The sequence below is a fragment of the Pelophylax lessonae genome (genome assembly GCF_965119305.1).
Source record: "Pelophylax lessonae genome assembly, chromosome: 3".
NCBI classification, from domain to species: Eukaryota; Metazoa; Chordata; class Amphibia; order Anura; family Ranidae; genus Pelophylax; species Pelophylax lessonae.
The window spans coordinates 369,253,553-369,279,795 of NC_138770.1; the positions used below are offsets into that span (position 1 = coordinate 369,253,553).

The 26,243-nt window shown below is 43.4% G+C and overlaps 1 protein-coding gene across 1 annotated transcript in view; it reads left to right on the forward strand.

Moving 5' to 3' along the window:
• Positions 1-26,243, forward strand: part of PM20D2 (peptidase M20 domain containing 2) — a gene marked incomplete at its 5' end in the record, with an annotated part of 183,730 nt that overhangs the window by 34,710 nt on the left and 122,777 nt on the right. The window contains 5 exons of the mRNA XM_082251199.1: positions 3,958-4,106; positions 6,974-7,116; positions 9,953-10,107; positions 21,339-21,474; positions 25,749-25,856. Of these exons, the coding sequence (XP_082107325.1) occupies positions 3,958-4,106; positions 6,974-7,116; positions 9,953-10,107; positions 21,339-21,474; positions 25,749-25,856 (691 nt within the window). The remainder of the gene's footprint in view (positions 1-3,957; positions 4,107-6,973; positions 7,117-9,952; positions 10,108-21,338; positions 21,475-25,748; positions 25,857-26,243) is intronic.

A 26,243-nucleotide genomic window follows, 5' to 3' on the forward strand; every position in this document is an offset into this window, starting at 1 on the left:
CTCAGCAGTCTATTCTTTAGTCTTCTTCCACTGAGCAAGATGAACGCTCTTACCATCATTACCACCCTAAATATCTAGTATATAGAAACGATCTGAAGAGACATTGTCCTTCAAATACCATGGGGAACCAATGCTTCTCATACAAGAATTACAGGAATTGGCCAAGGTGTGTACACATGAATACTGACAGGAGAGCCATACAATAGCAAATTTGGGAAAATAGTTGACAGGCACAGTTAAAATGAAAAATTACAGCCATTTTTCCTTGTGTACTATAGGGATAACCAACAGCGTTGGAGAGAGATCTCTTTAAAGGGAAGTTAAACAGCTAGCCATGGTTTGATCAGGTAAAATTGGAAGCAGGAGTCGTGGATTGCACCAATCCAAGGGTAAGGCTGACCACCTCAATAAGGAGAAAAATTCTTAGATTTGGGGGTAATAGTGCTGATCAGTGCATTTTGATGCCAGGGGAGTTTCGCCGCTGTCCGAATACAGTAGCACAGTCTGGTTGAACAAATAAACATGACTGGATAGCAGGAGCTGCATGGAAGCAACTGCACACAAGAATCCACAATGGCTGTTTTAAATTAACTAGGAGAGTTAAAGTTAAACTCTTCAAGCACAATCTGACTGAGGTCTGCTACTCAGCCGGCATTAGCATAGAGTATAATCTGACTGACCTGTTAGTCCACCTGTATCAGTACAGTCTGACCATGCAAAGCCTGCATTAGCATAAAGCATGTGTGTTCTTAGCTTTGGTCCACACCAGTACGGCTTTGAAATTGCGTTATTTCAGCGTGATTTCAAAGCCGCAGTTCAGTGTGATTTGGATTTTCAATTTCATTTTGGCTTGTGACTTCATTTAACAGAGTGAAATCGCAGAAAAGTAGTGAAAGAACCTTTTTCAAAGTCGCTGTAACTTTAGTCACAACGATTTAAACGGTTCCATTGCGGAAACCAGGGTGTGACTTGTCATGCAATTTTGAACTGTCAAATCGTATGATAAATCACATTGGTGTAAACGAGGGCTTAGAGAAGGACTCACATCTCAAACATCTCAAATCTCACTCTCCAATCAAATTCAGGATCCTTCCTGTAATTACCAGGGGGGTCCACACTGAGAACTGGGTATGCACATTAAAGAGACATCAAATGTGATGCAAGTGTACTGTTTATCCAAGTCTGGCAAGGAAGCATAGAATGTGAAAAAAGTTTTGTTGCGATTATGGTACCAAGGTACATTCAGAGAGAGAGAGATGATTGCATTCTCACATACAATTAAGCAATGAATAGTGCACACTCCCTCCGGAATAAAAGGTGCATCATCAAATGTATCAGTTTTGTACAGATTATATATTTTAAGGATAACTCCACTTTTGTGGGGGAGAAAAATCAAATAAAAAAATAATATTGCATATACAATTGTGACACAAGTCATATTGTAATTGAATATTATTAAAAATGACCTTTCCTTTTCAATCTGCAGCTCTGTAATTTTCTGTAAAATGCAATTCAAAATGGTTACCTGGAGGCGTTCTGTGCACTGATGGTGTACAGAACTCCCCCCAGAAACATCATTCCCTGCTTGTGTGATTAGCTTACTGATTTTCCCACAAGTCTGCACTAAGATTTAAATCAAATTCCAGGCATCCCCTACAATAATAATGTCATTTTGGGTGAGATATTCCCAATAGGAAATCATGTCTTAAGGGATGCAGACTGCAATTTTCCTCATTAGAGCCCTGCAAGTGTACAGTTGATTGATTGGAACTTGCTTTGTGCACTGGTGCGCAGTCATGTCAGAACAGGTAGGGCCAACCCCAAACTGTTCCCACAAAGTTGGGAGCATGAAATTGTCCAAAATGTCTTAGTATGCTGACATCTTAAGAGTTCCTTCACTGGAACTAAGGGGCAAAGCCCAGCCCCTAAAAAACAACTCCACACCATAATCCCCCCTCTACCAAATGGTTTGGACCAGTGCACAAAGAAAGTTCCAAAAAAAGACATGGATGAGCAAGTTTTGGGTGGAGGAACGTGACTGGCCTGCACGTAGTCCTGACCTCAGGATGATTTAGAGCAGAGACTGCGAGCCAGGCCTTTTCGACCAACATTGGTGCCTGACCTCACAAATGTGCTTTTCAAAGAATGGTCAAACATTCCCATAGACACACTCCTAAACCTTGTGGACAGCCTTCCCAGAAGAGTTAAAGCTGGTATAGCTGCAAAGGGTGGGCAAACTCAGTATTGAACCCTACGGCCTAAGACTGGGATGCCATTAAAGTTTATGTGCGTGTAAAGGCAGGCGTCCCAATACTTTTGGTAATATAGTATATATATATATATATATATATATATATATATATATATATATATATATACACACACACAGTATAGACACACACACCCACACGTGTTAGTTTATTATTATCAATTAATACAATGGAAAGTAAACAGAAGAGAAATCCAAATCACCCTGTGATTTTTAACCACAGTGCTGTGCAAAGGTTTTCGGCAGCTGTAAAGTAACAATGCTTTCAGAAACATATATTTTCATTGTTATTTTTATCAATTCACGAAATGCAAAGTAAGCGAGCACAAGAAACATCTAAATCAAATCACTTTTTGTGTGACTACCCTTTGGCTTCAAAACCGCATCATTTCTTACTTGTACAAAGTCAGGAATTTTGTAGGATTAGAGTCAGGTGTATGATTAACCAATTATACCAAACAGGTGCTAATGATCATCAATTTCATATTTAGGTTGAGGTTTAGTCATAAACAGAAACAGCTGTGTAGGAGGCGAGGGCGAGGAACAGCAAAACTCTGCTACTAAGGTGAAGTTGTGGAAGACAGTTTCATGTCACAGGTGATGGAAAGACTGAGCACAGCAACAAGACACAAAGTAGTTATACTGCATCAGCAAGGTCTCTCCCAGGCAAAGATTTCAAAGCACACTGGGGTTTCAAAATGTTCCAAGGTTGGCCAAAGAAACTTAATGTAGCATATGATGTCCAAAATGTGCCAAAGCTGGCCAAAGAAACTTAATGCTTTAGAAGATGTCCATCAGCACAGAACTGGCAGAAACCAGTAGGACTCAGGTACACCCATCTACTGTCCAGAGAAGTCTGGCCAGAAGTGGTCTTCGTGAAAGAATTGAGGCACAAAAGCCATACCTCTGATGTGCAAACAAGGCTGATGAGTTAAAATGTGAAATATTTGGCTGTAGCAGGAGGCAGTTTGTTTGTCGAAGGGCTGGAGAGTGGTACAATAATGAATGTCTTAAGGCAACAGTGAAGCATGGTGGAGGTTCCTTGCAGGTTTTAGGCTGCAATTTCTGCAAATTGAGTTGGAGAGTTGATCAGGATCAATGGTGTCCTCAATGCTGAGAAATACAGGCAGATACTTATCCATCGTGCCATACAATCAGGGAGGCATGTGATTGGCCCCAAATTTATTCTGTAGCAGGACAATTACCCCAAACATTCAGCCAATGCCAATAAGAACTATCTTCAGTTTAAAGAAGAACAAGGAGTCCTGATTTCAATATCATCTGGGATTACATGAAGAGACAGAGGGATTTGAGGCAACCCACATCCACAGAAGATCTGTGGTTAGTTCTCCCAGATCTTTGGAACAATCTACCTGCCGAGTTCCTTCAAAAACTGTGTGCAAGTGTACCTAGAAGAGTTGATGCTGTTTTGAAGACAAAGGGTGATCACACCAAATATTGATTTGATTTTGATTTCTCTTCTGTTCATTGATTTTCCATTTTGTTAATTGAACAAAATCAACTATTAACACTTCTATTTCTTAATTAACAGCATTTTTTCACACAAGCCTAAAACGTTTCACAGTAGTGTACAGTGTGTATATATATATATATATATATATATATATATATATATATATATATAAAAATATATACATGTGAAATGCGTTTCACCTTTTTTTCCTTAGATTACAGTATTGGGAACTCCTGCGGAGGAAGAAGGTGGAGGTAAAGTTGACCTTATAAAGGCTGGTGCCTTTGAAGATATAGACATAGTGTTCATGGCACACCCTGCCCAGGATGATGCAGCCTATCTGCCTGATGTTGCTGTACATGAGTGAGTAAAGCATAAATTAAAATAGGTCCTATGCCATCTATAAGTGATGTTTATATCTTGCAGTCAGTTAAGGAAATATTGAGAAGAATTTTGCTTATTCATTGTAGTATACTACTAAAGTTTTCGAAGGTATAGATTTTCCTTCAATTTTCTTTCTTCATTCTGTATGCATTTCAGAACATATTCAGCACCCTTTATAGAAACATAAGCATATCAGATTTTCCCAGCTTTATGATCTGGAGCACAGCAAACACTTCCTGAACCATTTCCTCTGAATGAGGTCAGCTGATTTCTGGTGCATGTAATTTATTCTCAGGAAAGATTATAAATGGATTTTCAAGCTGGCTACAAAGAGGTCAGGTTGCTGATCAATTTCCAGAATAGATCTAAATCTGTCAGTCCAGATGATGATCTCAGTGCAAACAAACTATGACTTTTGGAACCTAGATGACATTTTTACAATATAAGCTAAGAGAAAAGATTGTTCCTTTTTATCTTTTCACTTTAGTTTGAATAGACATTACTCTTTTCAGATGTACGCCCAAATTTCCTAAAGGATATCTTAAACCCAAGAATAAAAATGTAATATATTTTAGCTTACCCTTCGTTAAATGTGGTGACTGCATCGGCTTTAATCTTTCAGGCCAAGAACCTTTTGAGCAAATACAGAAAATGCCTGTTGATCTTTTCACTTCCACTGGGCAGAACTATAATCACAGACTGTGCTATCTTTCTTTTGTAAACTACTAATACCCTCATCACCCATGTAAAAGAGGAAGATGTGTTTGAAGTGCAGGTGGGTTGCAGTCAGTGATCCTTTAGCAGGTGAAAATTACCTAAAAGAAGCCTGAACAAAAAAAAAAAAAAACACTGCAGCCACCTCATCTAGGGACTGGGAAGCTGCAATATATTACATTTGGTGTTTGGGTTTAGATACAGTTTAAAAATCTAGTCAAACATCACAAAAGTATGGGTGCATCTACTGTAAGTTAAAGTGTTTGTAAAGGCTTCACGTTTTTGTGCAGCCCCCAAAAATATTCACCTGAGCCTGATCCCAATCCAGTGCGATGCCAGAGAGCAGCGGCCATTGGCTCCTGGTGCTGTCAATCAAATCCAGTGATGAGGGAGCGGCGGGGGGGGCACAACCTGTACTGTTTGTGTCTTTGGACACACACTGCACAGCTTGGGATTGAGCCTGTGTGTGTGCAACCATAGGAAGCACCTTCCTATGGTGGCACACAGAGAAGAGGAGGAGCCCAGAGTGCTGGGGGGGGGGGGTCCCCAGAAGAGAAGGTTTGGGGCCATTCTGTGCCTAACCATTGCACAGAGCAGGCAAGTATGATGTGTTTGTTATTTAAAAAAGAACCTTTAAAATCACTTTAAAGTGATTGTAAAAGGGGAAGATTTTTTTTATCACAATGCATTCTATGCATTAAGATAAAAAGCATTCTGTGTGCAGCAGCCTCCCTAATACTTACCTGAGCCCCATCTCAATCCAGCGATATCCATGAGTGCCTTGGCCATCCAGGACTCTCCTTCCTAATTGGCAGGGACACAGCGGTGGCGCCATTGGCTGTCGCTGCTGTCAATTATAGTCAGTTAGCTAATGAGCAGAGAGAGGGGGCAGGACTGAACCACGGAGCTGCGGCTCAGCTCGGGTGCCCCCATAGCTAGCTGCTTGCTGTGGGGGCACTCAACAGGAAGGAGGAGCCAGGAGCCCCGAAGAGGGATCTGAGAAGAGGAGGATCTGGGCTGCTGTGTGCAAAACCAACTATACAGAGGAGGTAAGTATGGCATGTTTGCCAAGACTTTACAATCACTTTAAGCATTACCAACAAATTAATCTTTGCTTTTACCAGTATTGACTGGTAATAGCAAACAAGGTTATCTGAGCCTTGTTACTGATGTCATCTGCCACCGAATCTGAGGGTCATAGACCTAGAGACAAGTCCCAACCACTTTGTTTCTGAATTGCTTACATGTTCCCCTAAAAAATGAAGCATGCAGAACTACAGTATGTGAAAAATGACTAATATTTGTCTGTCCTGTGGGCAGCAGGTCTTATCTTCACTCTCTTACAGAGCTATGGTAGTGTCAGATGCCTGGAACCCTGTTTTGCAGTGTGTCAATAGTCTCAAATACTAGTGGTGGCTGTGGCAATAGAGTGAAGATTGGACTTGCTGCCCACAGTAAAGTTATAAAAGTATAATTCTTCCTTTTATAGGTGGCTGCTTGTTTTATTTTTAAAATGTATCAACAGCATTGCTTTAAAGTATAACTAAAGATAAAACTTTTTTTTTAGTTTTAGATAGAGTGGGGAGGGTTTAGAACCCCTGTCAGTTTTTGTGCCCCAGTTAAGGAGATTCATCCTCTCCATTTGTCCTATTTACTATTATCATTGAAAGTGAAAGTAAAAGAAAATCCCACATTTTGGGTTGTCCCCAGAGAAGTAATAGAGGGGACATCTTCCAGAGGGGACACTAGTTTTGGTAATACCCCTCACTTTGGAGATATTTCTTCACTGTTTGGCTATGGGACAGGAAGTGAAGGGAAATAGGACACAGATGGTGAACAAAAACTTTTAGGAGCTATAGCCCTCCATTTCTCTATCAAAAATGAAAGTTTTGCCTATAGTTCTGCTTTAAGACTTGTGGAAGGTATTGCATAAGGAACAGAGTTTTCAGTGTTGGGTAGGTAAGCACATCATTTACATGTATACAGTGTAACAATTTTATAGCAATACCACAGCTTCACAATTATGTTTTATGTTTATTTTTGCCATTTCCATGTCTGTACTGCTCAGCTTAAAGCACAATAAAAAGGAAGAAACGAGAAATAATTGCTAAGAGCTGGCTTTTATTTCCTAGTGTGACTGTGAAATATTATGGAAAAGCTTCTCATGCTGCTGCATACCCATGGGAAGGAATTAATGCTTTAGATGCTGCTATTCTTGCATACAACAATCTGTCTGTCTTAAGACAGCAAATGAAACCAACCTGGAGAGTTCACGGTGAGAACTGTTTAAGAGATATGTTCTGATTTGTTTTCACTCTACAGGAAATGGGCACTGCATATTATTCATTTATAAGCTGCTAGCACAAATTTCCCTAAACTATTCAAATAATTCCATTTTCTTTTCTAACCAGACTTAAACCCTGAATTGACTGGAATTTTTTTATGCAACTATTTGTCTTTAATGTTAAATTTGGTAGGGATTGCATAAGAATATTTGGATCCAGAGAATTTATTTGACTATAGCTGGCTATGCCCAGGTTTTAATGCAATAACTTGCACCTAACATAAGCAGCCATATTGCTTGCCTTAAAAAGTTGTGGGAGATTTGAGCTGTTTGATTTTTTTTTTTTTGGCCAGGATTTATTAGACTCCACTGATGTAGGTGGTAATGGGGAGATCACTTTATTATGCACTGTATAGTGCAGTGATGGCAAACCTTGGCACCCCAGATGTTTTGGAACTACATGCTACTACTGCAGAGTGTATGAGCATCATGGGAAATGTAGTTCCAAACCATCTGGGGTGCCAAGGTTTGCCATCACTGGTATAGTGGATGTGCATATGAAGTTTACAGAGGATTGTCTTAGGTAAAAACTAAGGCTCCGTTCACATGTAGGCGTTTTGGGGCATTTTGGGGGCGTTTTTCTGCTCTAGGATCAGCTCTCAAAACGCCCAACAAGACAAATCATATTAATTTCAATGGCCCCTGTTCACATCTGAGCGTTTTGACGCTGTGAGCAAAACGCCCAACGCTCAAAAAAGTACACAAGCTTCTTTTTGGGCAGGATACAGGTGTTTTCCATTGGTCTCTATTCAATCTAAAAACACCTGCACAAAAAAACGCCTGTAAAAACGCCTGTAAAACACCCATAAAAACGCCTGAAAAAACGCCCATAAAAACGCCTGTAATAGCAACGCCAAGATGTGAACGTAGCCTTAGGGCTACTATTAGAAAACATGTACTGTAGCATGACCATAGGCAAATTGTTTTAAGTGGAGAGGGATTAGAACACCTGTCAGTTTTTATTTCTCTCTGTTCCCCCGTTAAGTAGATTCACCCTCTCTATTTGTCCTGTTTACTATTATCATTCAAAGTAAAAGAAAACCCCAACTTTTAGGTTGTCCCCAGAAAAGTAATAGAGGGGAAATCTTCCAATGGGGACACTTGTTCTGGTGACCTGGGGGTTTCCCAAGGAATTGCCCTAATTTGCAAGGATTTCCTCCCACTTCCCGTTTGGCTATGGGACAGGACGTGAAGGTAAATCTCCGGAAAAGGACACAAATGGCGAACAAAATCTTACAGCAGTTATAACCCCTCCCTTTCTCCATCTAAAATGAGAAAAAAAAAGTTTTTCCTATAGTTCTACTTTAATTGTAAGTGCACCCACACTTGCAGTTTTTCCTTAGTCCCCTGTAAGATTTCACTAGTACTTGTTAATCCAAACAGTAACGTCCACCTCATGCAGCTTTCTGTAATGGGGTGACAATGCTCCTGTGCTGTTTCTGAATTTAAAGCATCGGTGTCACCACCATGTAGACTTTACCTGCTTCTACCACAGTGGGATCAAAAGATGTTGCACTGGGTGTAGCTATCAGCAGTTAACGCTATAAATTCATATGTTTTAGCTTGTCAAACAGCACCTGGCCACACCTAGTCCTGTATATTGTTTTCTGAATTGACAGCTCTGCTATTGCAAAAATAGAGGAAGGGGCCTGTTGGGTACCTCATTCTTATAATCAACCAAAAAACACAAAAGAAAGAAAAAGAGGAAGAAAAAATTCTACAAAAATATTGGATTTTACCGGTACCAAAAAGGAGGACTGTAAATAGTTATACATATAAAAGTATCAAATTTATTGCACAAAAACTTTGTCTTGTTAAAAAGGTTGAAACCAAAGAAAGAAAAGAGCATAGCTGTCATATAATATACCAAATATTCTAACAATCACTGGCTCATAAATGTTATGTCTTTTCTATGTCACCTAGGACAATTATCTGTGCTGCCAAGTCCTGATGAAGCAATTGAATGTGAAACGTATCGACCTCTTGGAATAACCAGCATAGAAACAGTGATTGTTAGAATATTTGGTATACTATATGAGAGCTATGCTTCTTTTTTTGGTTTTAAACCTTTTTTTATAAGGAAAAGTTGTTGTGCAATAAATTTGATACTTTTATATGTATAACTGTGTACAGTCCTCCTTTTTGGTACCGGTAAAGTCTGATATTTTTCTAGAATTTTTCCTTCCTTTATTTCTTTCTTTTGTGTTTTCGGTTGATTATAAGAATGAGGTACCCAACAGGCCCATCCTTCTATTTTTGCAATAGCAGATCTGTCAATTCAGAAAACAATATACAGGACTAGGTGTGGCCAGGGGCTATTTGACAAGCTAAAACGTATGAATTGATAGCGTTATTGCTGATAGCTACACCCAGTGCAACATCTTTTGATCCCACTGTAGTACAAGCAGGTAAAGCCTACATGGGGGGCTCTGCTATTGCTACTGAAACCCTCCCACTGTGAGCTGCAGTGCCTGGAGAGGAAAAAATGGGGGAGGGGGGACTGTCATACAAGAATCTTAGTAAAGAATTATCATTGTATAACATTCTTTGTATTGATCTTTGTATTGATCTAGGTAAAATGAAAATTTCATAAGTTAGTATAAAGCACTGCCAAATGTATTTTACCCGAGTCTAGTCCTATAACACAGAAGTTCAGATGCTGCAGGTATAGCGATAGGTATATTGTTAAATTAAAGTGTTTGTAAAATTCAGTATTCCCAGTAATTAACTGAGTTTTGGCTTCAACTTTTACTCTTTCTTCTTTCAGGAATAATAAAACATGGTGGGGTGAAACCTAACATCATTCCATCATACACTGAGCTGGAATTTTATTTGCGTGCACCATCACGCAAAGAACTTGATGAATTAGAAGAAAAGGCCAACGCTTGTTTTAAAGCTGCAGCTGCTGCGACTGGATGTAAAGTAAGTCTGGAAGTACATTCTTGGTATGAAGAAGTAGGCTCTAAAATCATTTTTCTAATTTAATTTCTATCACTTGTGAACAATGATGTAACGTTACTTCCTTACATGGGAGATCATACACCGCTCCAAGACTGTTGTGGGTCACTGCTATTGTAGATGTGATATCAGCAGCACCAGCGGACTCAACTGACACCCCATAGTATTCCCCTTTGCTCATCCCCAGTTAGCTACATAAATAATTTATGTTCTAAAACAAAAACAAATAAAATAATCAAACATGTATAATAAACTACTGAAACCTAAATATTAACAAGTTCGTGTTATGCTATAACTAGCATGTGGAAAAATAATACTTCTGATGTAATTAGATGCTTCTTTAAAAAAGAAACAAAAAGTCCACAACTGTGTGATTTTGTGTGAGTCTATTGTGATAATCCTCCCGGCCACCAATATCCGTGTTGTACAAGGTGCTCACTCTTTATTTTCCTTCTGTGCAATTAAATAAACACATCCAGGTGTCACCACAATGAGTGCTCCCCCCTTTATAGCTGGATTCTCACCTGAACTGATGTGACCTTGCACTTAAGGTCGGTCAAATATCGCCTTTTTTTTGACTGCTCCTAGCAGACCCACTCACACCAGATGCTGCTGTCTTCATCTGCTCCTCCCCCAACATACTCCTTTTAGAATTTTTCCCTGATGAAGACACGTGGCCCTGTGTCGACACACGTAAGGGAGGGGCAGGGACAGTGACGGCACCCAGCGGCTAGGTTGAACCAACCTCTAGGAGTGCAGGCTGACGGCTTGCAGACACTAATAAAACTGTTGTTGGAGGATATTTCATGTGTATAGACTGGTTCGCTGAAAGCACCAGCAGCAGAGTACCCACATTATTGTTTTTAATAAAGATATGCTTTTAAGGGTATTAACACTATTTAATTCTTTCTCCATATGTGATTTTGCAACGTTATTGTGGAGGAGTGAAGTGAGGAGACAAGGAGTCCATATTGGTGCTTATTGGATGCTCATCTCCAGGCCTGGGAGAGGCAAAAAAAAAAGGCGATATTTGACCGAGCTTAAGTGCAAGGTCACATCATTTGAGGTGGGAAAGGAGAAGGAAGAGTGATCATTTAATTGCATGGAAGGAGAAGGAAGAGTGATCACCTTGTATAACACGGATATCCGTGGCAGGGAGGATTATCACAATAGACTCACACAAAATAACACAGTTGTGGACTTTTTGTTTCTTTTTAATTAGCATAACACAGACTTGTTAATATTTAGGTTTCAGTAGTTTATTATAAATGTTTGATTGTTTTATTTGATATTTTTCAGCACAGCACTAAGTTTTTGTTTTATGGCACTATACACTTCGAAATGAGAGGGTGATCAGTGCTAGCTGCTGTCTTGATTGAAATAGTATTGTCTTAGTAGCTCACAGGATCCTTTGACATTTATGTTAAAAGAGATGTATGTTTTTTTTTTTCCCCAGTTATACTTACCTAGGTGGATGCAGCATCAGTCCGGTGCTGGATCTGTCCCCCAGCGCCTCTGCACTGAGAACTGAGCGATCGAACACCGCCGATCACTCCGTTCTGACAGCTCCCCGAGCAGAGAGCTGCTGACTGTCAGTCAGCAGCTCTCTGCTCTGCTCCCTCCTCCCTCGCGCTGGGCTGTGGAGGGGCGGGGAGTGGCTGGCTTAGGCTCTCAGCAGCTTGCTGAGAGGCTGAGCCGGTTGTCTGTTTAGGCACCTGGCGGATCCCGACTTCCATTGTCGTGATGATGCGGTGCCTGGACTGACTTCTGTGACGTCAGCAGAGAGCGGACTTCAGCTGCTGTAATGTGGTCTTCTATGAATCTCTCCTATCCTATCAGGAGAATGTTCCTAGTAATAACACTGGCTTTTTTACATCTCACTCTTCAGTTTTCAGTGGAGGTTGCTTCTATTTTCAGGGGTAAGTGATGTTTTTCTTGACACCTATGGTTGGTTAGGAAGGTTGCATTATGGCATACCCCAGGAAGGATATTGGTTCACATGAGTCCTTCTTCTTCTGATCCTGGTGTTCTTTCACAACAGTCTAGGGAACAGTGTACCCTTGTCCCTGCCTTCATGAAGATTCAGGGTCAGTAGCTTTCAATTTTTTTTCCAGCTGTAAGGGTCTTTTCCCTCTATCAATTTGCATTTCATGATGAGAGGGCTCTTGTTTCAAGATTGTTTGCCTAATCAGGTAACTTCAACCCTTACTATGGATCTACCTTTCCCTGAAGGGAAGGGGTAGAAGTGTAAGGCTGGCCATAGATGGTGGGTAGAGGAATACTGGGACAGTGTATTTTAACAGAAGGACTCTCTGCTGTAAGAGTACACTGATCAGTGGCTGCAGTCAGATAGGTGCAGCTACTGATACGCAAATATTTTCTAAGAAGTCATTCGACAGAAGTTGATCTAACAATCGTCAAACTGGGACAGCCACACACAGATCAAAATTTGTCCAGTCCCTGCTTAACCAGCTGATTTTCTATGTCTTTTGCCATCTTCAGGCTTTAAGTCTCCAAATGTTAAATGACTGGTCTTTCCATTGTTCATGTCTGTTCAGACTTCCTTTCTCTGACGTTTAGGGATAGGTATGCTAGACATAAGCCTTTTTCTGTAGTTGACTGAACAGTCTTTGACATAGCTTGCCTGGTTAAATTTCCTCTTCGGAATCGGTTATTTTCTGGTACTTGGCCCCTCAATCATTAGCAGTGGTTATCTGTCCTAGTCTGGAGCACAAGGTCTTGACAATTTATGTATTTTCAAGTGTAGAATGGGGTTGCGTAACCTCACAGTCACTAAACAAATATGTGCTCTTTTATTAAAATAGAAACAAAATAATATAACAGTCAACACAATAGTGCAAAGTATTCATATAAACTCCACATATGAATAACTCAATATAATTATGCACAAACAGAAGGGAATCCAGTGAGTTTATATCAGTATAGGCTGAACTTTTAAACTCATCTAGCGTGATATATATGCCAGGCACCTTCTTCTATACAGAAATAGTCCTCATGTGTTCATAGATAATCAATGCGGTGCACTTCCACCTCTGTGCAAACACTCTGTTCTCTCAGAACTCTCACCCTATTTATAACACATTAATAAGGTGAGAGCAGATAAGTTCAGCCTATACTTATATGAACTCACTGGACTCACTACTGTTTGTGCATACTGATATGTGGAGTTTATATGTATACTGTAGTTTGCACTATTGTATTCACTGATATATTATTTTGAAATTGTTTCTATTTTAATATTTGAGCACATATTTGTTTAGTGACTGTGAGGCTGCGCAACCCCATTCTACACTTGCTTATCACTTAGATTGTGGGAACACAATAGGGGCTGCAGCAACCCAATACACCTGATACAAGATTCATGCATATGTTCTCACATATCTGTATAAATTCTACACTTTTGTATTTTATACATTTTAATCACTTAGTCTATATACACCATTTGGTTTGCGCAGAGGTATTCACCATTGATCTAATTTATGTATTTTGTATAATTTTTTATTATTATTATTTTTTTTTAACAACTGTTTATTAAGTTTTAGAAAACACATAGACAATACAACTGCATACAACGCAAGTCTCAAGCAAAAAGCCCTAGCAGGGGCTGTAAGTTGTAAACACTCAATTAAGGCAATAAACCGATACAGCCATCACTTGAGACAACTATGCCTGGCTCGCACTACAAAGGTTCAGATAACCAAAAAGTTTCAGTAAGGAAACGGATGGCTCCAGAGGGTAAGAGTGACCGTGTTATAAAATCAACCCGTAACAAAAACCAAGTACATCAACAGGGCCTAATCTGCAATAGAAGAGGAAGCCATGGCAGGTTCAGCCAACCATTTCGACCACACGTATTTCTTGGGACAACCTACATTATTATTTGTCCTTATAGAAGGGCAATCCGGAGTTCACTAATTGCTTCCAAAAGGATAAGGTCGGAGGAGAGGCCTGTTTCCATGTCATAGTGATGGCCTTCCTGGAGCAGAATAAAAGAAGGCTGATCATGGTTCTTTCTGCAACCATGGGAATCAGTTGTTCTTCTAGGCCCAACAAACAGACACTCATGGAGGGCTGGAATGAAGTGTGTGCTATTGCATTTATTACATCTGTCACCTGAACCCAGTAGCCAGCAATTATGGGACATGTCCAAAGATATGCGAGAAATCTCCCGGAAAACCAGTACATCTCCAACACTCATGTGAATGCTTAGCATTCAATTTGTGGAGCCTATAGGGAGTGTAGTAGGCTCTATGGGCAATTTGGAATTGAACAAGATGACCTCCCAAGGGGACCAGCATATGAAAAGGGAGATCCCACATGTCCTCCTAGTCATCGTTATCAAACTCAGGAATGTCCCGACTTGGCCCTTTCTTCATCTTACCTTGAGGCAGACATTGATTCCTTCAAATACTTCATATAGAATGATCTCTATATTTGCAAGACATCTCAGTGACTGTTACCACCCTCAACTGGACTGGTTATGGACATCCCAATGGTTTAAAACTGTTTATTCAAGTCTATTGAAGAACACAGGCCCAGCCCCTCTGTGTTATTGACATTATGTACTTCTTGCCTATAAAGGTTATACAGGGCTGGGTTCAATGCTTTTTGTTTGCCAGTATCACCAACTCCTTAGTCCATTCCCATAGGCATGCGCACAGGGTGTGCTGGGTGTGCCATGCGCTTACCTCCCAACTGCCTCTGGATTGGGCGGGACCATCCTAAGATTTGTATTCAATTTTGAATTAAATCCCTGTGTCTCCAATCCAGGCTAAATCCCAGAGGAAACCGCACTGCATCAGTGTGAAAGCACCCTACTGGGGGGAGGGAAGACCAAAAGGATATTTTATGGGCACAGAAAGGACCTCCCACTGTAAATGCAATTTGACCATGCCCACCATTCACTGTGGTCTTGGGCTTTGATCTTTGGGGTGCACACCCTAATGCAATAGGCTGCGCACACCTATGATAATCCCAACTGTGTCAGGATTCCCAAATACCTGTATCCCCCAATGAACTTCATAAAAGAGATTTTGCCGTAAGTTCCAAATGCTTATTTCTCTTACGTCCTCCGACAGTCGCCGCCTCCTCTAAGTCATCACAATTGGGTATTGTCCACCTATCCGTAGGAATAGCTAGGCATATAGACTTAGTCAAAAGACAAAAGGCATTAGCATATACACACCCACGGGGGCTGTCCCATCTGGTCAATACCCCCCCTGCATCACCACTCCCAACTCCGTTTTAGTTTGCCTAGCATCAGGAATACTTCAGGCTACCTTGTGCTGGGGCTTCAGTCTCAGCCTTCCTAAATCTTTTATTTGATTTTCTTTTTAAATGTCAGTTCTTTTCTCTCACTTTACTAGCTGTTTATTTTGTCAGCTTTAGTGTTAGTTTAAACTTCGGATGAAGATGGATCATGCGGTGATGGGATTCGGACTGGCCGCCCTGGTTCTCCAGGGCACAGAGGGTCAGATGGACCCCCAACCCGCCATCGAGCGTTCAGCTATGGTTCGCCCTGGCATTAAGAGCGACCCATCCCTGTTCGCTACAGGGATGCAGCCGTGAGGTGGCTACCTCACAGGACTCGTCTGCGCTGCTGCAGCGTCATGTCCCTGGCTCACGGCACTCCCTGTCAGGAGAGGACAGAGGTTTGTCCGTGCATAGAGGCTCCCCCACGCCATCGGGTACAGGTAAGTACTTTTCTGTGTGGGGCCTCTGTCTGGGGTGGCAGTCTGTGTTGCTGTGTGTCCCCATGTCTGTGCCTGTGTGACTCCCTGTGCGATCCCTGCGGGGTTCGCTTTGTGCAGATCTGTATGTTTTTGCTGGGGGTCCCTGTCCCTGTGTCACCTTAGGTGCATGTTTGGGGGTACAGACTTGAGTGTTGTGCGGCGACCGCTGCGGGGGTATGTTTGCGCGGTCCGCCATGTTTTTTACTGCACATGGATATGGCCCCTCTGGGGCGAGTATACAGATCGTTTTGGCGCCCTCCGCCGCCATTTTGTGGGCTGTAGAACGATCGGTTCGGCCGCATGTCGGCGGCCATCTTGGTGTAGCCTCCAATGCATTTCCTATGGGCAGCCATTTTCCCATTTTCCTTGGCTTATAGCCAGCCCCTTCCAGCAGCATTTCCTTTTCCTCTCAGGCAGCAAGGACACAGGTAGCAACGATCTGCGGGCTCTGCAGTGTATCTCTCTCAGTCTTCTTCTGCATACTGCTTCTGGCTCAGTTTTCTTTCTCCTTTTGGGGGTCTTCATAGCTGTGACAGTAGCGGTGGGCTGCGCACTCTGCAGTGCTATTTAAGGGGACAGTACACAATTTTTTTGCACTGTACTTTTTTCTTGTCTTGAGCCATGGATTCTCAGGAAAGCAAGTTTCCTCCAGCTTTAGTGGGGGGCCCCAGTTCTCCTGTGGCTCCGCTGCGACCTGATCTGGCTGCTGTGGTTGCGACTTTAGTGGCAAATATGGAAATGCTGATGTCTGAACGGGCTGCGAGAAAACGGCCCAGGCTGTCTCTCTCTTCTGATTCAGATGGGGATATGGCTGCTGCTGCTGCTGCTGCGAGCGTGCCCTTTTCAGGGTCATCCCTGGACCCCCCCGGGGTCTGAGGGGGAGGCTGAACTTGAGGGTGTTGACACATCCTCCCCAGGGTCACCTGAAGAACGGGCGACCATGGATGAGTTGATTGTTTCTGTGAAGGAAACTTTGCATTTAGAGGATGAGCCCACTCCTCCGGGTGTTGTGTCCTCTTTTGGGACGCACAGGACCCGCAAGTCTGCGCAGGTTTTTCCCTGCCCAGCTGAATTTCATTACACTGGTAATGAAATGTGGCGCACGTTAAAACGTCCATTCGTGGTGCCTAGTCGGTTCAAATTGCTTTATCCTTTTGCGCCGGCTACGGAATCGCGATGGTGTGTGCCTCCACAGGTAGATCACACTGTGGCCGTGCTGAACAAGGCTACCTTGGTTCCTACTGAGGATACTCCGGTTTTCTGGGATCCCACGGACCGGCGGTTGGAGGTACGGTGGCGGGTTCGTTGCTCAAACCCGTTTTCGCGTCCGTTATGGTGGCTCAGGCGGTAGCTGATTGGATCAAGGTGCTTCGAAGCAACCTAGTGTCTGTTGACGTGCCGCCTGCACGACTGGAAATGGTGGACCAGATCCACCAAGGAGTCATGTATTTGTGTGATGCGGCCTTAAATGAGGCCCCCTTGGTGGCTCGCCTCTCAAGTGTCGCGGTGCCTAACCGGCGACTGATATGGCTGAAGAGCTGGTCGGCCGACCAGTCCTCACGGAAAACAGTTGCTGATTTTCCCTATGCTGGCTCTCGCCTTTTTGGCGAGGCGTTGGATACCCTGGTGAAAGGTGTCACGGGGGGCAAGAGCACTATGCTGCCCCAGAACCCGAAGAACAAGTCTTTCCGAGGCAAGCGGGGTTCTGCGCCTAGATCCAATCAGGGGTCCTTTCGGGCCTTTTCGGGAAACCAATCCAAGGGCAAGCCCTTCAAGGCCCAGAGCAACCAGAAGAAGCCCTGGGCGGGTAAGCAGAAGGCCGGCAATGCCGGCTCGGCGGGACAATCCGCCTCTGCCTGAAGGGGCGCCCTCACCCATTTCAGGGGTGGGGGGACGTTTGCGCGGTTTCCTCCAACCTTGGCTGTTCCGGATATCGGGCAGGTGGGTCCAGGAAATCGTTCGATTAGGATACAAGATCGAATTCCTTTCCAGGCCGGCGGACAGATTCTTTCCCTCCAATCTCCATCTGCTTCTGCAGGATTTGCATCGGGCGGTGCAGGACCTGCTTGCTCAGGGAGTGATTGTCCCGGTGCCTCATCGGGACAGGTTTCGGGGGTTTTATTCGAATCTGTTCACTGTGCCCAGGAAGGAGGGCAAAGTGCGTCCTATTCTGGACCTGAAAGCGCTGAACCGCTTTGTGTGTGTTCGAAAGTTTCGAATGGAGTCTCTCCGTTCGGTTGTGGCCTCCTTGAGTCCGGGAGAATTCCTGGCTTCGATAGATCTGAAGGATGCGTACCTGCACATCCCCGTTTTCGAGGGTCATCAGCGGTACCTTCGGTTTGCTATCGCAGAGGACCACTACCAGTTTGTGGCGTTACCTTTCGGTCTCGCTTCGGCACCAAGGGTGTTTACCAAGGTGTTGGCACCGGTCCTGGGCCTGCTACGGGCCCAGGGCATTGCGGTCCTGGGGTACCTGGACGATCTGCTTCTGAGATCGAGGGCCAGCCAGGACCTTGTGCGCGATCTGTCCATCACGGTACAGACGCTCCAGGAGTTCGGATGGACCATCAACGTTCAGAAATCAGCATTGTCTCCGTCGCTTCGCCTTCCCTACCTGGGAATGATTCTGGACTCTGCTCAGGCAAAGGTGTTCTTGCCGGAGGACAAGCTCCGGACTTTGCGGGACGAACTCAGGTCCCTCCGGGACAATCAGTCCTCGTCACTCAGGATCTGCATGCGGGGCCTGGGATTGATGGTGTCGGCCTTCGAGGCGATTCCCTTTGCCCAGTTCCACACGCGGCTCTTCAGACGGAGATCCTGGCCAGGTGGGACAGACTTCCTCGGTCCTTGGATCTGGATGTCTCCTTGAGTCGCCAGACCAGATTGGCTCTTCTGTGGTGGATCCAGTCCCCGGTGGTGGCGAAAGGCAAGTCCTTTCGCCCGGTGGTGTGGACGGTGGTTACCACGGACGCCAGGCTGTCGGGCTGGGGTGGAGTCCTGGGCAACCTGTCTGCCCAGGGCACTTGGTCGGAGGAGGAATCCTCCCTCCCGATAAATGTGCTGGAACTAAGAGCAATAAAACTCTGTCTCTTCCAGTGGTCGGATCGTCTCCAGGGCCTGCCTGTTCGCGTACAGATGGACAATGCTACCGCGGTGGCTTACATCAACCACCAGGGGGGCACCAGGAGTGCTCGAGCGGCCCGGGAGGTGACCGATATTCTGTCTTGGGCCGAGACTCATGTTCCGGCAATCTCGGCAGTTCACATTCCGGGTGTGGAAAATTGGCAGGCCGACTATCTGAGCCGCCAGACCCTGGACCAGGGGGAATGGTCCCTTCACCCGGAGGTCTTTCAGATGCTGTGTGCGAAATGGGGATCCCCAGATGTGGATCTGTTCGCTTCCCGGGTAAACCGAAAGGTGGAAAACTTCGTGGCAAGAACGCGCGATCCGTTGGCGGACGCCTCGGATGCGTTGGTGGCCCCTTGGCATCAGTATCGTCTGATGTACGCCTTTCCTCCGATTCAGTTCCTATACCGGTTCCTTCGCAGCTTGGCCTCGGAACCGCACATGGTGATTCTGGTGGCACCGGACTGGCCTCGCCGGTCCTGGTACGCCGACGTTGTTCACCTGGCAGTGGCACCTTCGTGGTGCCTGCCTCTGCGGGAAGATCTTCTGTCTCAAGGTCCGATCTACCATCCTGCTTTACAGTCGCTGGCTTTAACGGCCTGGCTGTTGAGACCCAGGTCTAGAAGGACAAGGGTCTATCCTCTGAGGTTAGCCCTACCTTGATTAAGGCTAGGAAATCTTCCTCTGGTAAGATCTATTACCGTACCTGGAAAGCCTACTTCACCTGGTGTGAGTCCAGGGGGTTTTCCCCTCGTTCTTACTCGGTGTCGAGAATCTTGGCTTTCCTCCAGTCTGGAGTGGATCAGCGCCTGGCGCTGGCCACAATAAAGGGCCAGGTGTCAGCACTGGCAGTCCTTTTCCAACGCCCTGTGGCGTCTCATTCCTTGGTGCGCACATTCATTCAAGGTATGCGACATTTGGCTCCTCCCAGAAAGGAGCCTTTACCTCCATGGGACTTGAACTTGGTCCTGTCCGCATTGCAGCATGCCCCCTTTGAAAATATCAGGGAGATATCGTTGCCTCTGCTGTTGAAGAAGGTTGCTTTTCTTGTGGCAATCACTTCGGCTCGCAGAGTGTCCGAGCTGGCGGCGTTGTCTTGCCGCTCCCCTTACTTGATAATTCACAGAGATAAGGTGGTTTTGCGACCACCCCCATCCTTCCTTCCCAAGGTGATCTCTGATTATCACCTTAATGAGGACATTGTCCTGCCTTCGCTTTGTACGAAGCCTAAACATCCAAAGGAGATTGCCTTGCATTCTTTGGATGTTGTCAGGGCGATCAGGGTTTACCTGTCATCTACGGAGTCCTTTCGGAAGACGGACTCCCTCTTTGTCCTTCCTGAGGGACCTCGGAAGGGCATGGCTGCGTCCGCAGCGACTATTGCCAAATGGATCAGACAGACCATTGAACAGGCTTACGCCTTGAAGGAACGGGTTCCGCCCTTCCCTGTTAAGGCGCACTCTACCAGGTCTTTGAGTACTTCCTGGGCCTATTGGCATCGGGCCTCGGTGGCCCAGGTGTGCAAGGCGGCGACTTGGTCGTCGGTGCACACCTTTTCCAAGTTCTACAAAGTAGACGTTCTGGCATCAGCTGATGCTTCTTTTGGCCGCAAAGTTCTCAGTGTGGCTGTGCCATGATGGACCCTTGATTTTTTTCTCTGGGTCCCTGGCTGTTGGCATTTGCTTTCCTGGGCTGTTGCTCCTGTTGAGCATTGTTTTTTTGCTGTTGCCCAGTTGGTTCTTACAGTGCATGTAAGATTCCTTTCTCTGATGTGGGTACTGCGTTGCCTTTTCTATGGTTGCGTCTCCCACCCCTCATGTCTATACTGCTTTGGGACATCCCAATTGCGGCGACTGTCGGAGGACGTAAGAGAAAACTGAATTTTTGTAAAATCTTACCTGTAAAATTCCTTTCTCTGAGTCCTCCGACAGTCACCGCCCCGGCCCCTCTTTTTGGGGTTCTTATTACCTACTGCTATGCTACCAAACTGAGTTGGGAGTGGTGATGCAGGGGGGGTATTGACCAGATGGGACAGCCCCCGTGGGTGTGTATATGCTAATGCCTTTTGTCTTTTGACTAAGTCTATATGCCTAGCTATTCCTACGGATAGGTGGACAATACCCAATTGTGATGACTTAGAGGAGGCGGCGACTGTCGAAGGACTCAGAGAAAGGAATTTTACAGGTATGATTTTACAAAAATTCAGTTTTTATGTACATGCCAATGAAAAAATGAATTAGTCAAATCCTGCCTACATATCTCACCCCCACCTAAATCTGTTAACTGTTTCATATTGGTGTTTTTTTTTCGTTACAGGTGGAGGTGTGCCCATATGGTCATGAGTATTACAATGTGCTTCCAAATAAGATTTTGGCAAAAGCTTACATAGAGAATGGCAAAAAATTGGGAATGCAATTTACAACAGACAAACTAGTATTAAATGCGCTGTCAGGTAAGACATATGTACAGTACATGTCTTTTTATCTTCTTATTACGTAAAATAAAAAGTTAGCCTTTTTTTTTTTCTTTTAGGCAGAGTGAGGAATGAACAAAAATTTTGTTAGATTTTACTGTGATCTTCATGGCCATTGGGGGGATTTCCCCGCATATTCTGTTGGGGCAGAAAGTAATGATTGATTTTTATTTTTTATTTTCAAAATGTTTACGGCTTTTTCATTGTGAGTGCAGTTTCTATCAAAATCAATAAAAAAAAGCAGACACTGGACCTATATATAGGTAGAACAAAGAGAACACTGAAAGAAAGAGCATATATATAATATTAGTATAGAGTTAGATAAACATAATTTATCTATTCGTTTTAGAGATATACATAACAAGGACTGCAGGGGACTCCAATTTTGGGGTATAGAAGTCCCAAAGAGACAGTGGAGGGGAAGTAACTTTGTCTGGGAACTCAGTAAACGAGAGCGGTGGATATATGAATTAGGATCTTTGGTACCTGGGGGGCCTGAATAAGAATTTTGACTTAGGATGCTTCATTAGTAACCAATAGTAACAAGCAATGATAGGATATAGCAAAGGATAGCAAAGGATAATTCCAGTAATAAGATGCTGACCATTATATAGGCACTCAGTTTATGTTTTGTAGTGCCTTTTAATTGATAGAACTTTTTTGGGGTTCTTCAATATTGAGAGTGTATCTCATATTACTCCTAAATTGTTGACATACATTACACATGCATTGATTGCATTATTTAAATGATAAAATCTGGTGGAGACCCCAAATATCGATAGTGTATCTCATAATAGTTGTACATTTTTGATTTTTAGAACGTATCTCATAATACTGGTTAATTGTTGATATACACAGTGTATGCATTGATTACATTATATAATTAATTAGTTAATTCTAGGACGTAGGTACATTTCAATTTTTGATGATGGTGTAGCACTTCTTTAGATACATTATATCATTTTTAGTATTTGACGGAGATCCTCTATATTGATAGTGGATCCAATAACACTTGTTTAATTGATGGTATTAGAAATGGTATAATATTAGTACTTTGATGTAAGGTGGTTTCGGATTGTGCACAAATCGACAAACGTCGCTGTCCTGTTTTATATGGAATATAAGGGGTGCATTTATGTTGAATACAATTAGCAACAATGTATAATCTTAATCAGCAGTGGAGATTCACCACACGAAAAATGGTGGCGCCTGATAAACCACAGGAGAATGGCGCTCGCAAGAGCATATATAAGGCTGACTAGATCATTGTCCAATAGAATCACCCTGATGAAGACACGTGACCCTGTGTCGACACGTGTAGGGGAGGGGCCAGGACAGCGACAGAACTCGATGGTTAGACAGCACTAACAACCAGGAGTGTGAGCGGCTTGTGCACAGAGATGGGGCCACTATAGGGATATTTTGTGCATGTTTAGAGTGATTCGCTGGAAGCACCAGGAATTTGTGAGTACCCATAGTTACTGATTTTAATAATAAGTAATGCTTTTAAGGATATAAGCACTATCGAGAACTTTCTTTGTATGTGACATCGGGATACCACTAAGAGGAGAGGAGAGTGGAGATAAGGAGTTACCAGTGTGGTCACATTGGATACTAATCCCCGGGGCCCGGGAGAGGCTAAAAATGCTTTTTGACCAAGCTTAATTGCAAGGTCACACAATTTAAGGTGAGAACCCAACTAAAGGGGGGAGCACTGTTTTCGTGGTGATACACAGACTTGGTCCTTCTTAAAAGAACACTGCACTAAAGGAGAAGGAAGAGTGTGGATTTTGCACGTTAAGGATTCCGGTGACGGGGAACAATAAATACATATCACTTTAAAATGCATGGATGTGAACTGTATTATTAATTTGTATCACATAAGTGGCTTGATTCACACATTTATAATATGAAGTTATACATAGAATGTTTTGTTAACATTTATGTAGTTGGCAATATTTAATTTTTTATATTCATATGATATCACTTTGCGATTTCACTATTGTTATTTTGATTATAGGGTTTTGGGAGCTCAGCACTATTATTAATTGATTAGACACTGGACCCTGCTACTATTTATTATTATTTTTTTTTTTTATACAGGATTTAAATTGTGCTGACAGGTTACGCAGCACTTTACAACATAAGGGCAGACAGTACAATTACAATACAGTTTAATACTGTAGAAATCAGAGGGCCCGGCTCATTAGAGCTTACATTCTAAGAGGGAGGGTCAAGACATAAAATACATAACCACTGTGGGGCATGGGCTGATGGAGAAAATAAATGTACAGTTGTTAGGTGGGTGCCAGATAGGCCTCTCTGAAGAGATGAGTTTTCAAGGATTGTCTGAAATTGGTCAGAGTAAGAGCTAGTAGTACAGATTGGGGTAGGGAGTTCCAGAGAATGGGAGAGGCTCTGGAGAAGTCCTGGAGGCAAGCACGGGATGGGGTTGACAAGGAAGCTAGAGGGCAGGAGGTCTTGGGAGAAACAAAGAGAACGGTTTGGTTGGTATTTTGAGACCAGGTTAGTGATGTAGCTAGTGGAAGGGTTGTAGATGGCTTTGTAAGTTGTTGTTAGTATCTTAAATTTATTGGATTGGTACTACTACACCTTTCTTCCCCCACACACCAACACCATCTGCAAGGAGTCCTAACCCCCCCGGGTGAGAGGTTGAGTCCCCCCATTCTTCTCTCCCCCCATCCTCCTCCTTGTCTCCAACGCTTCCCCTTCCTAGCAAATGCTACACACTCTTTCTTGTTTTGGAGCTTAACCCCTTCCCAACAAGTGTATGCCTATATGCAGGCCGCGGAAGTGGGTCTTCTTTCCTGGGGCCACATATATTCGCCACTTTGTTTTGTTCTGACAGCATGTTGCACAGTGCGCTCCCAGCACAGAGACCAAGCTGTCAGTTACAGCTCTGGGTCTCATACTAACGATTGGCTGATTGGCTATCGTAGTGATCAGTCACTGTACAGCCTGCCACTGTGTTGTTTTCTCCTCTTGAATGGAGAAAAAAGATACACTGTATCTTGAGATATGATAAAGTTGTAAACATAAAAGTGTGTGTAAACAAAAAGAAAAATATTAGTAATCAAAAATAAGTAGCTGAGATGGCTAGACCCTCCGTCATTAAGAAGGTAACCTTCAACATTCGTCTGAAGACTTCCTTGATAAATAATACTACTAATAAATAATACTAGCGAACTGTTCATCTGAAAGCGTAAGGCCCCTTTCATACTTGCCGCTCTGTCGGCAGACTCCATTTTTCTCAGCGGGGGATCGGTCCGCCGATTCCCCCGCTGAGCAGGCGGATGGCAGCTCTGTCTCCGCGCTGTGTACGGAGACAGATCTATCAGGTCCCCGCTGTTCTCTATAGGGGAATCGGATGAGAACGGACCGCCTGTCCGTTCTCATCCGATCCGCCAGACGGATGGAAAATAGGGTTTCCATCCGTCCGGATTTGATGGATCGTATGTCAGCGGACATGTCTCCGCTGACATCCGATGCCCCATAAAGATGCATGGGGCATCCATTCAGATCCACCTGAAAAACTGACAGGCGGATCTGAACGGTCCGCAAGTGTGAAAGGGGCCTAACTCCACATTTGCTGAGAAAAAAACATTCCCCTTTGGGTGATCTCTGTACATTACAAGGATTTTAACAAACTTTGTTGCAGATTCCTACCTTTTGTTATTCCGAGGAAATCCATGTCTGTTCCTCTGTGCCTCTGTGCTGAGTGGGTCTAATGGGAGTGGTTTCATAATTATCTGGCAGCTGCAGGGCTCTAATGAGGAAAGCTGCTGGGCCTGCATCCCTTTAGACATGTTCCTATTGGGAGTATCTCACCAAAAATGACATTTTTATTGCAGGGGATGCCTGAAATCTGACTTTTATCTTAGGCAGACTTCTGGGAAAATTGGTGAGCCAATCACACAAGCAGGAAATTATGTTTCTGGGGTGTGGTCAGTACACATTCCTTATACAGAACAACTCCAGGTAGCCATATTGCATTGCTTTTTTTGAAAATCATAGCGGAAAGGTAATTTTTAATAACTTTCAATTACAATATGATTTGTGTAGCAATTGTATATACGCTGTATTGTTTTTTCTTTATTTGCTATTTTTTTTTTCCCCCACGAAAGTGGAGTTACCCTTTTAATAAATAAGGACATTTCTAAGTTTCTAAGCAATTTATGAACTTCTTAAAAAAAAAAAAAACAGAGCAAATTTAGTTTGCTGCTTGTTTACAGGCTCTACAGATTTTGGAAATGTTACTTTTGAAGTCCCTGGAATTCATCCTTATTTCTTTATTGGCTCGGATGCTCTTAATCACACTGAAGAGTACACAGAGGCTGCTGGTATGTATCTGAAACAGAGAGGTGAATGGTTTTTCCTTTTTTACATTATACTTTTTTTTTTTTACAGCTGGCCTTTACAACCATTTTAAAAATCAAAGCTTTATACGTTAGAGCTCTATCTATTGCAAGTGCTTTGTTAGGATGTTATTTGTGTCATCAGTTATACTGATTAATTACTGATAACTTCATGTTTGGATGATAAAGGCTGTTTGAAAATCGCAAATCAATAATTGTTTGGGGCTATAAAACAGAGGAGATTTTTGGCATTTTCTTTAATGCAAAGGAAGCATTCAAGTGTTACTAAACCCAGGAGCCTGCATTCACTATATTTGGTCTCCCACAGTACACAGAGCATGAAAATGCATTCATTTTAGCAAATAGAAACCA